This window comes from Chrysochloris asiatica, unplaced genomic scaffold (genome assembly GCF_000296735.1).
Source record: "Chrysochloris asiatica unplaced genomic scaffold, ChrAsi1.0 scaffold00100, whole genome shotgun sequence".
Taxonomy (NCBI): domain Eukaryota; kingdom Metazoa; phylum Chordata; class Mammalia; order Afrosoricida; family Chrysochloridae; genus Chrysochloris; species Chrysochloris asiatica.
This window is the reverse complement of record NW_006408618.1, coordinates 3016370-3029386: the sequence shown is the minus strand read 5'-3', so window position 1 is coordinate 3029386 and position 13017 is coordinate 3016370. Positions and strand designations below refer to the sequence as shown.

Here is a 13017-nt window from a genome sequence, read left to right as displayed (position 1 = left end):
GGACCCGACTCGATGGCACTTAACAACAACAACATATATATAGTTGTTGGTTGTTAAGTACCTTCAAGTCAGTTCTGATTCAGAGCAACCTTGTAAAGGCTCAGCATCATACCAGGACTCTCTTTCTCTCCACATATATTTATTATAACAAATTTGTGTTTCTTTTGCTAGATTCATGACTATTGATGATGTTTCAACTTATGTAAGAGCTAGAAGTTGGCTTATGAAATTTAGAAGCATCTTAACTTTCTTGGAATATCGTAAAAAAAAAACGTATTATAGTCCACTGGGGTAAGTATATTGCAATATACTTGAAAATACTGTCAAATTGTCAAAATAGTTCACCTTTACTTTTCTTATTAAAAAGCAAACAAATAACTTACTAATGGCAGAGTCAACTCTTGCTTGTTATGTGACGAATGAACAGAGTGTTCGTTTCTCCTTCTCCTTTCTGTTTTAGTAACTCATTGTGACCTGTATCAGAGGGTGGGCAGGAAAAGATAGAAAAAGACATTTGGATCTTTCAAACTGATATGGCTGTGTCTTCAAGTAATATTGCATATTGGGCTGCTTACTTATAATTCTAAATATAAAAAACACAATGCAGATCTAGCTTTCAGTTAAATTTCATCTGTGCCATAGGGTGCTTCTGTTAGTATCTATGATTAGTCAAAAACACAACATGGCTTTCTGCCAATTTTCTGACGTATCACAAGATATAGACAGATTCTACTTAGCTTGGGTACACCCTTTGTTTTGCTGTATGAAAGGGCTTCAAAAAGTTGGTGGAAACATTGAATTAAAAGATATTAGAATTTTTCCAATAATTTTTTGAAGGTCCGTTATATAAGTTGTAAACTTCACAAAACCCAAGTTCTTCATCAGTTGAAGATGTCAAAGCAAGAAGACAGTCACAGCAATGTTAATGCTACAATTTTTAAGTAGGTATTACCATATTTTTCATAACAAATTCTGTTCATTTGTTGACTTTCTTCCATTTAAGAAAGAGGTTTAAAAAAGAAATATAACATGTATCCAGGTAATCTCTTCTTCTTAGACTCTACTTTAGATGGCTTGAAATGTTTAAAATGAAATATATCATGGTAATTATTGGTAGTCTTTGTGTTTCTATATATTCTTAATTTTAAAACATCCTGATGTGTGTGTAATCCATTTTTCTCTAAATTTATCTTGTTTATTGCTTTTGCTATATGAATGCTTGCAGTTTTTTCTATGAACTGTAACCTTGTTAAAAAAAATGATGTTCTTCACTTGTCTTAGGTCCCTAGTGTGCTGCTAAAATAAAATATACGATGGTGGGTAGCTTGAAAGACAGGAATTTATTGTCTCACAGTTCTGAAGGCTAGACATCCAAAATCAGGGGCATCAGCTTTAGGGGAGAGACCATCTTTGCTGACAGCCCTGAAAGTTCCTTACATTCCTTTCTCTCCCTGTGTGTCTATACATTGTTTATTCTGCTCTTTATATAACTCAAAAGTGATTACGTTTAGGACCCACTCTACTCTGATGTGGGCTCTTAACATAATAAAAGAAAAGTCTTTCTTAGCAGAACTACATTCATGGTTGCATATTTTGGGTGGACATAATTCAAACCTTAACAGCATCCCTAATATAGATTAGCAAGAGTCATATTTTTATCTTTCCCCAATATGATTTTTATGTCTAGAAACTGCTTGTGATTTTAGATCATGTATTATTTTATATTATTTATTCACTTCTTCAAATTAATGCTAATAATTTGACTATTGTTTAAATAAACGTTGAACTCTAGGTCTTAACTGTTATACTTTTAAGTGACCTGACATCTTATTTGATATCATCTTTTTCTTTTTTTTGCAGGAATAATAAAGTTTTGCTTATTATATATCACATTGTCTTTTCAGAAGAATTTGAATATACTGAACATATTATGACATTAATATATATTTATCCTATGATAGTGCATCTATGGCCAATGGCAAGAGAGTTAAATGTGTCAGCACTCCTAACAATAAACTACTATTTTATGCTTTTCCATGTAATACGGGCAGTATTAAAGGTACTGTTTAAAATGGAAAGATAGTCAATAAATAGAAGAATTCAGATATTTTAGATCCCTTTTTGTGATATTATTGAAATAATCTAATACCAAAAGTCATTTTCTAAATAGCTGATGGGATCCTGGAATTGTTCATTTTCTTCCTGAATTTTCTGAATCTGTTTAATATTTAAATCAGTAAAATTATCCTCAGCATATAAGACACCGTTTAGGACATCAAGTAAGAAAAGCATACAGAGACTCTCAAGGATCAAGTAAACTGGAATCCAGACATGATTCCTTCAAATACTTTCTGGAATGAAGAAATAAACAAACGAGTCAATAAAAGCCGATTGGTTTACTAGGTCCTCATTCTAATATGGAGTCCTGGTGTAGGACTGTTGGATAAAGCACTGGACCGCAAGGTTGGTGCTTCAAATTCACCAGCCACTCTGACTTGGAACTGACTTGAAGGCATTTAACAACAACATTAAGATATAATAAGAGAACCACTTTGTGTTAGTGCTTCACAGATGACTTATCATTATTACTATTTTTACACTTTATTTCATTGTGCCTGAACCGACTCCATAGCACATAAAACAACGACAACAATAGTATTGCAATAACCCTGTTTCATGTGATTTTTCACTGCTTATTTTTGCTAATCCAGCTTCACTATAGATTATATATTATGAGTCAAAATATAACTTTTGCTATTGAGGGTTAAAAATATTGCTTTTAAATTCTAAATAAATAACTTCAGCTAAACTTTCGGGGTATAATTTGTAGTTGAGGACTTGACTATTAACTTTTAAGATGTACCCTCCCAGTTCCCCCTCACCCCCACACATACAATGTATAGGTTTCATGAAATGACATGTATTCTGTTGGATTTCAATACCCTAAACAGATGATAATCATGAAAAGGACATACTTTCAACAGTGTTGGAATATCTTGGAGTTTTTTATCATGATTATAGGACTTGTTGATATCTTTTGTATATACTCTGTCAAATTGAGACCAGAAAACATAACTCTTATTCAGATCACAGTATTAATAGGATATTTCAGAGTTATTAGATTTCTTCCTATCATCAAGGTAAGATTTAACATTAAAGATTTTTTTCCTACATTCTTTATGTGAGTTGAGAATCCTCATTGTTTTGAAAGACATGAGAAAAGACGCTGTTTGTTTTCCTGAAACATTCTCCCCAAAAATATCAGTCAGCTTGGTTCATTCTTTCATTTCCTTCTAGTTTTATTCAAACTTCACCTTCTCATTGAAGCTTTCTTTCCCTGACCACCCTCAATAAAATGAAAGAATGACAGCTTGCCCTCCACACCCCCAGCTTCCCACCCCTCTTCCTAATCTTCTTGCACTTCTCCACTTTTCTTTTCCCCATCTTTGCTTTGGTCCTTGATATAACCTAAAGTTCATGGAGACCCCATTTGCATTAGAACTGTGCTCCACAGAGTTTTCAATGGCTGATTTTCTAGAAGTACCTTAGACAAGGTGGTGCTTCTGTAAAAATGAAAGAATTTACTGAAGGAGCAAAACAATCAAGAATTGGGCAGCCCTTCATGAGGACTTACCAAAGTACTGTAGTGCAAGTACTGCAATTATTCACAGAGCTTAAATACAGGGGATCCAGGAACTTACAAGTAGAAAACTCTTATTGGTTGACATTTACAAAATCATGCTTCAACAGACACAAGGTAATGGGGAGACTTCTTAAACATGATCTTGCTAATCTTTACGTTTGAGGCATTTAGGAACTTACTCTATGGATGTTTCTAGGACCAGCCTGAATGAATGCTTTTCCTGGGAGCATGCTGTGAGAAGAAGGGGGAGGAAGGAAGAAGGGGCCTACAGACTTCCTGTGGTATACTTTTGAAAGTCAGTTCTGAATAAGCACTAAACAGGGGGCAAAAAAGGAGTCTGGCCTGCATCTTTGGCAGAAGTCTCTCCTGTGACAAACACCTCATTCTTTTGAGCTTCTCCACACTTCCTAGGTTCCTCTTGTGGTGGTGTGTGTCGTTGCAAAGTGACCCTGTATAGGGTTTTCAAGGAGTGGCTGGTGCATTTGAACCACCAACCTTGCAGTTCAAACTGACCTTGAGGTTGAGTGCTTATCCTTTTACTCCACACCCAGACTCTTAGTAGCTGCCCCAGGCAGTTAAGCAGTTTGCACCACCACGGGACTCCTACTTGGCATATTGTTGTTAAGTGCCCTAGAGCTGGTGGGTGGTTCCTAGTCCAGGGCTTATCCATACCAGGAGTCCAGCATATGGTAAGTACTTAGTACTTATTTGTTGAGTGAATAAATGAAAATCTTGGTGCCATTTAAAGCAGAGTGACTCAGAGACAAGTTTATGTAAAGCTGTGGGGCTAAAGCTGACCGGCCTTCTATTACCCTGATGTCATCCCAATGAAAATATCTTATTTTTCTATTTGTTTTCAGAAAACATACTGTCCTAAAGAAAATATTTATTAATATCATTTGTGATGCTGTAATATGAACACTGGACTTCTAGCTGCGAGGTGGTGGTTCAAACCCACCAGCAACTCCTTGGAAACTCTATACAGGGCCACTGTTAGTCCGAACTGACTCCGTGGCACTTAGCAACCATAACAAATGCACACATGAGTTTTCTCAGTCAGGGAAGATTATTATAATTTATTTATAACAAACAAGACACAAGGAAGTGGCTTCCCTATTGTCCAACTTTTACTGCTGAGATACTGAGATGAGAAGTGGATGGATAAAATCCTACATGTACAGAAACTGTGTTGTAGAAAATAAATCTGAGTGCTTATACACATTCTCTCCTAAAAGGATACTGAGCCCTTATTATTAGTCAAAGTGTGGGAAGCCACACTTTTAGAACCTTTGCTTCCTTTCTTCTAATTTACACGTTGTTGTTTCTTTTCCCCTTCCCATTATTCCAGGTAATAATACCGTTCTTGCTAAATATTGTAGATGTGCTCATTAAAAAACGCCTTAGCCTAATGTATAGTATTACAAAAGGCTATGTCAAAAGTCAAGAGGATACCAAACTATTAATTAAACAAATTTCTAGCCGAGAATCAATATATAAGGTGAGAAACCAGCATTGGTCATTTGAGGGGTGGGGGTGGGGAAGAATCACTTAATACATATTCATTTCTTAAATTCATAAATTTCATTTTAAGAGGAATTTTTTAGGTGTTAAGAACAGCATCTGAAAGCATGTGTTTTGTTAATTCATTAAAATATAGGGTTTCTAAGGCTGTGAATCTTTTTTAAATTTTTTAAATTAATTTCTTTTAAGAACACTTCTACTAGATACATTCTAACTGTTGAAGGAGATTCAGTTGTTATATGAGATTCATTATGTTATAAGAGGGCCTGCAAGAAAGAGAACAGTCTGGACTCTTTGCATGTCATCTGTTATTATCACTAAACTGAAACAAGCTGGTCTGAGAAGCTTAGGGGAAGTCACAGAGATTTGAGGTTGGCCCAGGACAGGGCAGTGTTTCATTCTGTTGTGCATAGGGTCGCTATGAATTGATAGCAACTCAATGGCATCTAACAACAACAACAGAGATTTGGGCACAATTGATCTGATGTGAAAGGGATTAAATGAATCCCCTTTGGGAATTTTTTTAGGAGGCCTCCGTGAAGATTTAAATGCCTGTTTGGTAATGTGTTAAGATATCAGACTGGTGTTTATTTTGAAAGTGATGTGGTTCAAGAAACTGGCTGATGGCAGCTCACATTTGGAGCCGCCACATCTATGTAAGAGGCCATCAAGTTTGTACACTTGGTCACCAGGGTCAATTCCTAGACTCTCCTGGCAGTACCAGCTTACCAGAGTCTTACAGTGTTGCTCTTAGTCTGGTTTTGTATGAGGGAGGGATTACCTGCTATCTGTGCTCCTATCTAAGCAGGTTTGGATCACAGTATGTTGAGACCACAGACAGGTTGGTTAGTAATTTGTCATCATCCAAATAGTTATTCAATGTTAATAAGTGAGAAAAAGCAATTTAATAAACATTCTATACCAACATTTTCTGTTCAGAGTGATTGGTTTATTTCATGGGCTATTCCTGAATCAAAGAACTTTCTGAGAAGATTATTAAACTGCTGTAACTTTAGCTAACAAAGCTTTTGTTCCCTATCACTAGCACTGTCACTATTAGGTGCTGTCCAGTCAGTTACCACTCATAGCAACCCTTATGTACAACAGAAAGAAACACTGCCTGGTCCTGAAACTTCCTCACAATCGTTTCTATGCCTGAGAACATTGTTGCAAGCACTGTGTTAATCACTAGAACTAAGCCATATGCTATTTGGGTGCAGGATTTCATCCATTTGCATCTGACAATCCAGGTTTTTGGTCCCCTGCAGGTTGGTGTGGCCAAATGCAGGCTCTAGAAAGACTCAGAGCTGGAGAGAAAGTCACATGAGGAACAGGCCCTTAGGTGGGGTAGGATTTTCTACAAAGATGTCTTGTATGACTGAACAGAGATTGGTTAGGCCTGCAATGAAACTATTTCTTCAGTTATAGAAGTTCTCTGTAGGAAGTCTGAATGACTTGACATCATGTTTTCTCATCAGTTGCTTGCTTCAGTGCTCCTGCTTGGCTGGCTAAGTGGTCTCTGTCTGTGAGAGCACTCCTTCTTGAACAGTACATCACACACTAGTCTATTCTGAGAAGTATTAGGTACAGTAACCATGCCAGCCAAAATCATAAACAAAATGAAATTGCCTCTACCATATTTCTTTTTTCTCACAGTAAAAAAACAAAACAAAACAGAACAAAAAAACGCACACACCTAGTGTAATAGGAAATGAATGAGATTTTTTTAATTGTTTACAGAAATTATATGTTATCTTGGAAACCAACAAGCGAAATGCTGTAAAAGAACTGGGTAAGTATTTTAAGTATCTGATATCCTCAAAGCCAGAACCCAAACCACAGTCACTGCCATCGAGTCAATTTCAACCCAGAGCTAACAGATAGGGCAGAGTAGAACTGCTCTGTAGGGTTTACAAGATTGTAAATCTTTATGGGAACAGACAACCTTGTCTTTCTCCAGCTAAGTGGCTGGTGGTCTTGAACTGCCAACCCTGAGGTCAGTAGCCCAATACTTAACCTACTATGCCATCAGAGGTCCTCAAGTCACATCTTGTTATCCTATCATTTAACCAGAGGAAGGTAACTTCATTCTTTGATTTGCTTTCACTCATTTTTTTTCATCCAATAAGCATTTATTATATACATATGATGGGCTAGGGATCAGAATGCAAGGATGAATACACCCAGACCTTACACAGCATAGAATCTGGGGGAAGGTATAACATACCAACTAAGAGGGTGCCTAACTTTCTGCAATTATCTATTATAATAACAATTATAATTATAATAAAATTATAATAGATAATTGCAGAAAGTTAGGCACCCTCTTAGTTGCTACTAGAGCACAGAGGAAGGAAAAATGGGGAACAATATGGAAGGTTTATATAATAAGGTGGTAAGGACTGGTGCCTTAAAGTTGCAAGAAAAGAACATGAAAATATCTTTGACAAACGTCTTCTTGTTTTGTTTCTAGTTTTCAAGGATACTCAGGGATGTGGGGTTGCGAGAGATGTCATTTCTTGAGCCTCTTACAGTCATTCTTGACTTGAGTACTTGCTTTACTCCAAGCACACAGAATAAAGCACCTAGGCCTTTAGTGTAGAGCTTCTTGAGTTTGATTTTCTTATAAAAGGTTTGTGAGCCGGGCTCTCAGTGCAATAACAGTATTTACTGGTATATGGTAAAGAGCCTGGTACAGCTTGGACTCTCAATAAATGGAAGTTATTATAAACTTAAGACTATAAAATCATTTGGTATTACAATAACCACATAAACTCCCATCTTGATTTATGGGAATCATACTTCCCAAATCTAAATGGGAATCACATGCTCTAATTAGTGCAAGTATCATTTTTAAAGACAACAGGTCAAAATATTTGATCATTGCCTCCGAAAATCCAGGTCCCATTGGTGCCACTTACATTTGGGCACAATTTTATTTCTATAATTTTAAAGATTAGGGGCATAGGAACTATTGCCTTAGATTGCATTTTAGGTCAGTTGGAATACTGTAGTTTTCTTGATTCCGTTCTATAAAAGGATCACCATAATGGGGAGATATAGGAGACACCATGGAGGTAAAGCAGAGAGTGATGACCAGCTCTCTGTTAGGCAAAGTCAGTTAACAACTTTCTCATCCATAAAAAGGAGATGAAAATAATTTGTCAATTTGCTGGTCTCATAGATTTTATGTGAAACCAGAATAAAATGGTGCTTGTGTATATACTTTGGAAATTAAAAACTATTATACAAATACTACGGTTATTGCACCAGTTGCTTACTAATGGCTTTATTTGCTTCAGGACTCATAGAGCATGAGGGGCGTGATGTTGTCATTGCTTTGAAGTCTAAGCAGGCAATCCAGAATGTGATTTGTAAAGCTCAGGAAAACCTCATCTTCCTTTGGTCAAGAGGTATTATTGATAAACAGGAAGGTATCGAGATGAATACGGTAATAAAGCAATTTCCCTCTCTTGTTATACCTGTAATCCAATCCCTTGATTCCATCAGCTGAGTGCCCAGCCTATATTGATACCTTAGCAGGCTTAAGGAAGGAAGAGTATTAGAGAAAGTGTGATTAACCTTAGGTGTTAAACCCTGTAACTTCTTGCAGTTTTTGTTAATGCCTATGTAAGTTTTCATTACTACCTGGTGCACTCTATGAAGCAGCACTGGTAGTGGAAAAGAGGACCCTAGGACCATCAAGGGAGGTGAGCAGGAGCAAAATGTGGAACCCTATCCAGAGAACCAGCAACACCAGAGATAGAAGCAGAGATGAGGACATGGAGAGAGAGAGCAGCTGAGGACTCTAGACTCAAGGGAAGAGAAAGGCTGTGTGCAGGTGGCCAAGAAGCAGGCTTGCAGAATGTGCCCTTTGGCTGTTTAAATGATTATATATTCCTGAGTGTTTTTGTGTACATACAAAAAAAACCCCAGAGGGAATAGAAGGAAATACTGTTGAATGATGATGCATGGAGGGGATTGTAATCATTGCAATAAAACAAAATAAAATAGGATGAATGTAAAACTGATGTTTTTCCATGTAAACTATCTCACAATTCACAATAAAAACTTAAAACAACAACAACCGTGGTAGCATAGTGGGTCATGTATTGGGCTTCTAACTGAAAGGTCAGTAGTTCAAATCTACCAGCTGCTTCTCAGTAGAAAGATGAGCCTTTCTAATCCATAAAGATTTACATTCTCAGAAACTCTGTCTAGGGTCCCTGTGAGTCAGAATCAACTTGATGGCAGTGTGTTGGTTGAGTTTGGGTCCAGCCAAAACTATATTGTTGTAACAGAAACCAACTTGAGCTTGGTTTAATGAATAATGGGTTAGATTTATTATAAAGACACAAAGTATAGCAGGCCATGTGGCTAAATCTCAGGAAGGGACTTGAACTAGATCTGAAAATCTTTAAAGATTCTCTTTCTTTGGCTCCCTCTACAGACCAACTAGATTTGTCTGCTCTGGGAAAAGACTATGTACTGGAATGTGTACTACCCAGTCCTGCCAACTGTTGTTGTTAAGTGCTGTCGAGCTGGTTTCGATGTTACCTGGTTGGCTACAGAAGACTAGAAAGTTATGAAATGTGTGTAAAAGAGGTTTATTAGAGAAGCAATACCTACCGGGAAGATGTGCCAAAGGCAGCAGTATCTCACTGCACTCACAGCCTAACTTGTATTTACTGTTATTGTTAAGTGCCATCGAGTAGGTTCTGACTCATAATGAACCTGTCTAGGGTTTCCGAGGAGCAGCTTGGTGGGTTTGAATTACCCCACCAACTGGGGTGGTGGTGTTGGTGGCTATGTGCCATGGAGTTGAGTATGGCAACCCTGTATAGGGTTTCTGAGGCTGTACGTCTTTACGAAAAAGCCTCATCTTTTTTCCAGGGAGCAGATGGAGGGCTTGAACTTCAGATCTTTAAGTTAACAGCCTTGTAACCCACTATGCTACTGTAATTCCTTTGGGAGGTGGGAATCAATCAATGATAAAGTAACATGGCAGTGATGGGATTCACTTGTGTGTATGTGTTGGGATCTTGGGATCTGAAAAGAGAGAAACTGGAAAGACATTTCCAATTAGTTAAATAATAAATGGACTTTTGAAAAATTATAACTATACTATTTGCAAAAATGTTAGAAAGTTAAGATGGGAAAAAACAAAAACAAACCTCAAAACTTTAATCCGCCCTATCATCTGTCAACCCCTATTCATCTGTCGGTTTGTCATGCTGTGGTGGGTGGCATGTTGCTGTGATTCTGGAAGCTATGCCATGGGTATTTTAAATATCAGCAGAGTCATCCACAATGGACAAGTTTCAGCTGAGCTTCTAGACAAAGACAGAGTGGGAAGAAGGAGAGACACACTACTTCCGAATATTTACTCTCTGAAAACTTTATGAATAGCAGTGGAACACTGTCAGCACCAGAATAGTGAATACTGAAACATGGCAAACCATTTCAAGAGGTAGCATATGATCAAGAGCTAATGATACTGAAGGATGAAGTCCAAGATACATTGAAGGCATTGACAAAGAACAAGGCACCGGGAATTGATGGAATAAAAATTGAAATCTTGCAACAAACTGATGTGACACTGGAGGCACTCATCTATGCCAAGAAATCTGGGAGACAAGTACCTGGCTAACTTACTGGAAGGGATCCATATCTGTTCCCATTCAAAAGAGAGGTGACTTAATAGAATGTGGAAAATATTGGACAATATCATTAATATTGCATACAATTAAAAATGGCTGTAACCATACATTGACAGGGAACTTTCAGAGGTTCAAGACAGATTCAGAAGAGGACGTGGATCTTGGCTGAAAGCAGAGACTACCAAAAATATGTTTATCTGTGCTTTATTGACTATGCAAAGGCTTTCAATTCTATGGATCATGACAAGCTATGGACAAAATTGTGCAGAATGAATATTCCATAACAATTCATTGTGCTTATGAGGACTCTGTACATAGACCAAGAGGCAGTTGTTCAAACAAAACAAGGCTATATTCTTTTACCATACTTATTGCTTAGCAAATAATCCTAGAAGCTGGGTTATATGAAGAAAAATGTGGCACCAGGATTGAAGGAAGATTCACTAACAACCTGTAATATGCAGATGATACAACTTTGCTTGCTGAAAGTGAAAAGGACTTAAAATACTTACTGATGAATACCACAGCCTTCAGTTTGACTTGTACCTCAATATAAAGAAAACAAAAATCTTCAGCACTGGACCAATAAACAACATCCATATAAATGGAGAAAAGCTTAAAGTTGTCAAAGACTTCATTTTTCTTGAATCAACCATCAACACTTACGGAAGCTGCCGTCATGAAATCAAACAACGTATTACATTAGGCAAATCTATTATACAAGACCTCTTCAAAGTGTTTAAGAGCAAAGATGTCAGTTTGAGGACTAAGGTGTGTCTGATCCAAGCCATGGTATTTCTAATAACCTCATATGCATGTGAAAGTTGAACAATTGAAGAATTGATGCATTTGAGCTATGGTGTTGGAGGAGAATATTAAAAGTACCATGGACTGCCAAAAGAGCAAACAAATCTGTGTTGGAAGAAGTACACCCAGAATACTCCTTGGCAGCCAGGATGGCCAGACTTCATCTCTCATACTTTGGACTTATTATCAGGAAGCACTAGTTCCTGGAGAAGGACATCATACTTAGTAAAGTGGAGGGTTGGGGAAAAAGAGGAAGACTCCCAATGAGATGGATTGGCAAGGTGGCAGCAGTAGACTTAGAGGTGTCACCATATTCCATCCCTGTCAGGTGTGAATGTGAAAAGAGCCTTTAATTCTGTAGGAAGATGCTGTAGGGTTGGGAAAGAAACAGTTATACCTAGAAGCAGAATTTCTGATGTGTTGAAAAAAAGTGAAATTGTTCACTACAGATTAGTAAGTAAGTACAAGTAAACCGGTGCTTGTCTTGTTTGTTGGGTAACCCGACACTGGATTCCCTGGACACAGCAACCTCTTTATGGCTCTAGAAAGAAAAGTGGATGGAGGTCAGATCAGCGTTCCCTTTTCTGATCCTCTCTTTAGTCTCTAGAACACCAAGACAAAGGCTTAAATGGAGACATCTATATATATAAAAGGAGTCCTGGTGTGGCGCTGTGGCTTAATGTGCCAGACTGCAAAGCCATTTGAACTGCAAGGTAGGCGGTTCAAGCTCACCAGCTACTCCTCAGAAACCCTATACAGGGTTGCTATGGGTTGGAATCGACTCGACGGCACTTAACAACAACAATATATATACATATATCCATAATTCAGGCTTGCAAACTATATTTTTCCTTAGAGTGTCTCTGTGGGAGAACAGTGATACTTCAGAGTATTCTTTAAGTTACACTTCTACACACATTGTATGAAGGGGGCTTCAAAAGTTTGTGAAAAAATCCCGTTATCCTCCAGTTTCACTTTCCCATGAACTTTTTGAAGGCCCCCACCTGTGTGTAACTTTGTATTCTACTTTTTCATCTATCACTTTGAAGGTTGCGTAAGACTCAACTGAATGCTTGATACCTATTGATTTAAATATGTTAATAATAGTCCTCCTAAGAAAAGGGATTTAATTTTTCCTATCCAGTTGTTTAGAAAGTTAATGAGTGAATCAATCTTTTAGCAAGTACTTATTGAATGCCTTCTAACTGCCTAATTTCAGCAAAAGAGATATAATTATCAATCTCAGGTCATAAAAGTCTTATAAAATATATTCAATTCAATTCCATAAGTGCATGTTAGATAGCTCTGAGATGGGTTGGGGATACTTAATGAACAAAACACTAACCCCAAAGTCCAAGGGCTCTTCCTCAATCTTTCATTCAGTCA

The 13017-nt window shown here is 37.4% G+C and overlaps 1 protein-coding gene across 1 annotated transcript in view; it reads left to right on the top strand.

Moving 5' to 3' along the window:
- Positions 1-13017, top strand: part of SLC9C2 (solute carrier family 9, member C2 (putative)) — a 100662-nt gene that overhangs the window by 64941 nt on the left and 22704 nt on the right. The window contains exons 14-19 of the mRNA XM_006867098.1: positions 172-291; positions 1861-2059; positions 2952-3140; positions 4992-5141; positions 6905-6956; positions 8467-8615. Of these exons, the coding sequence (XP_006867160.1) occupies positions 172-291; positions 1861-2059; positions 2952-3140; positions 4992-5141; positions 6905-6956; positions 8467-8615 (859 nt within the window). The remainder of the gene's footprint in view (positions 1-171; positions 292-1860; positions 2060-2951; positions 3141-4991; positions 5142-6904; positions 6957-8466; positions 8616-13017) is intronic.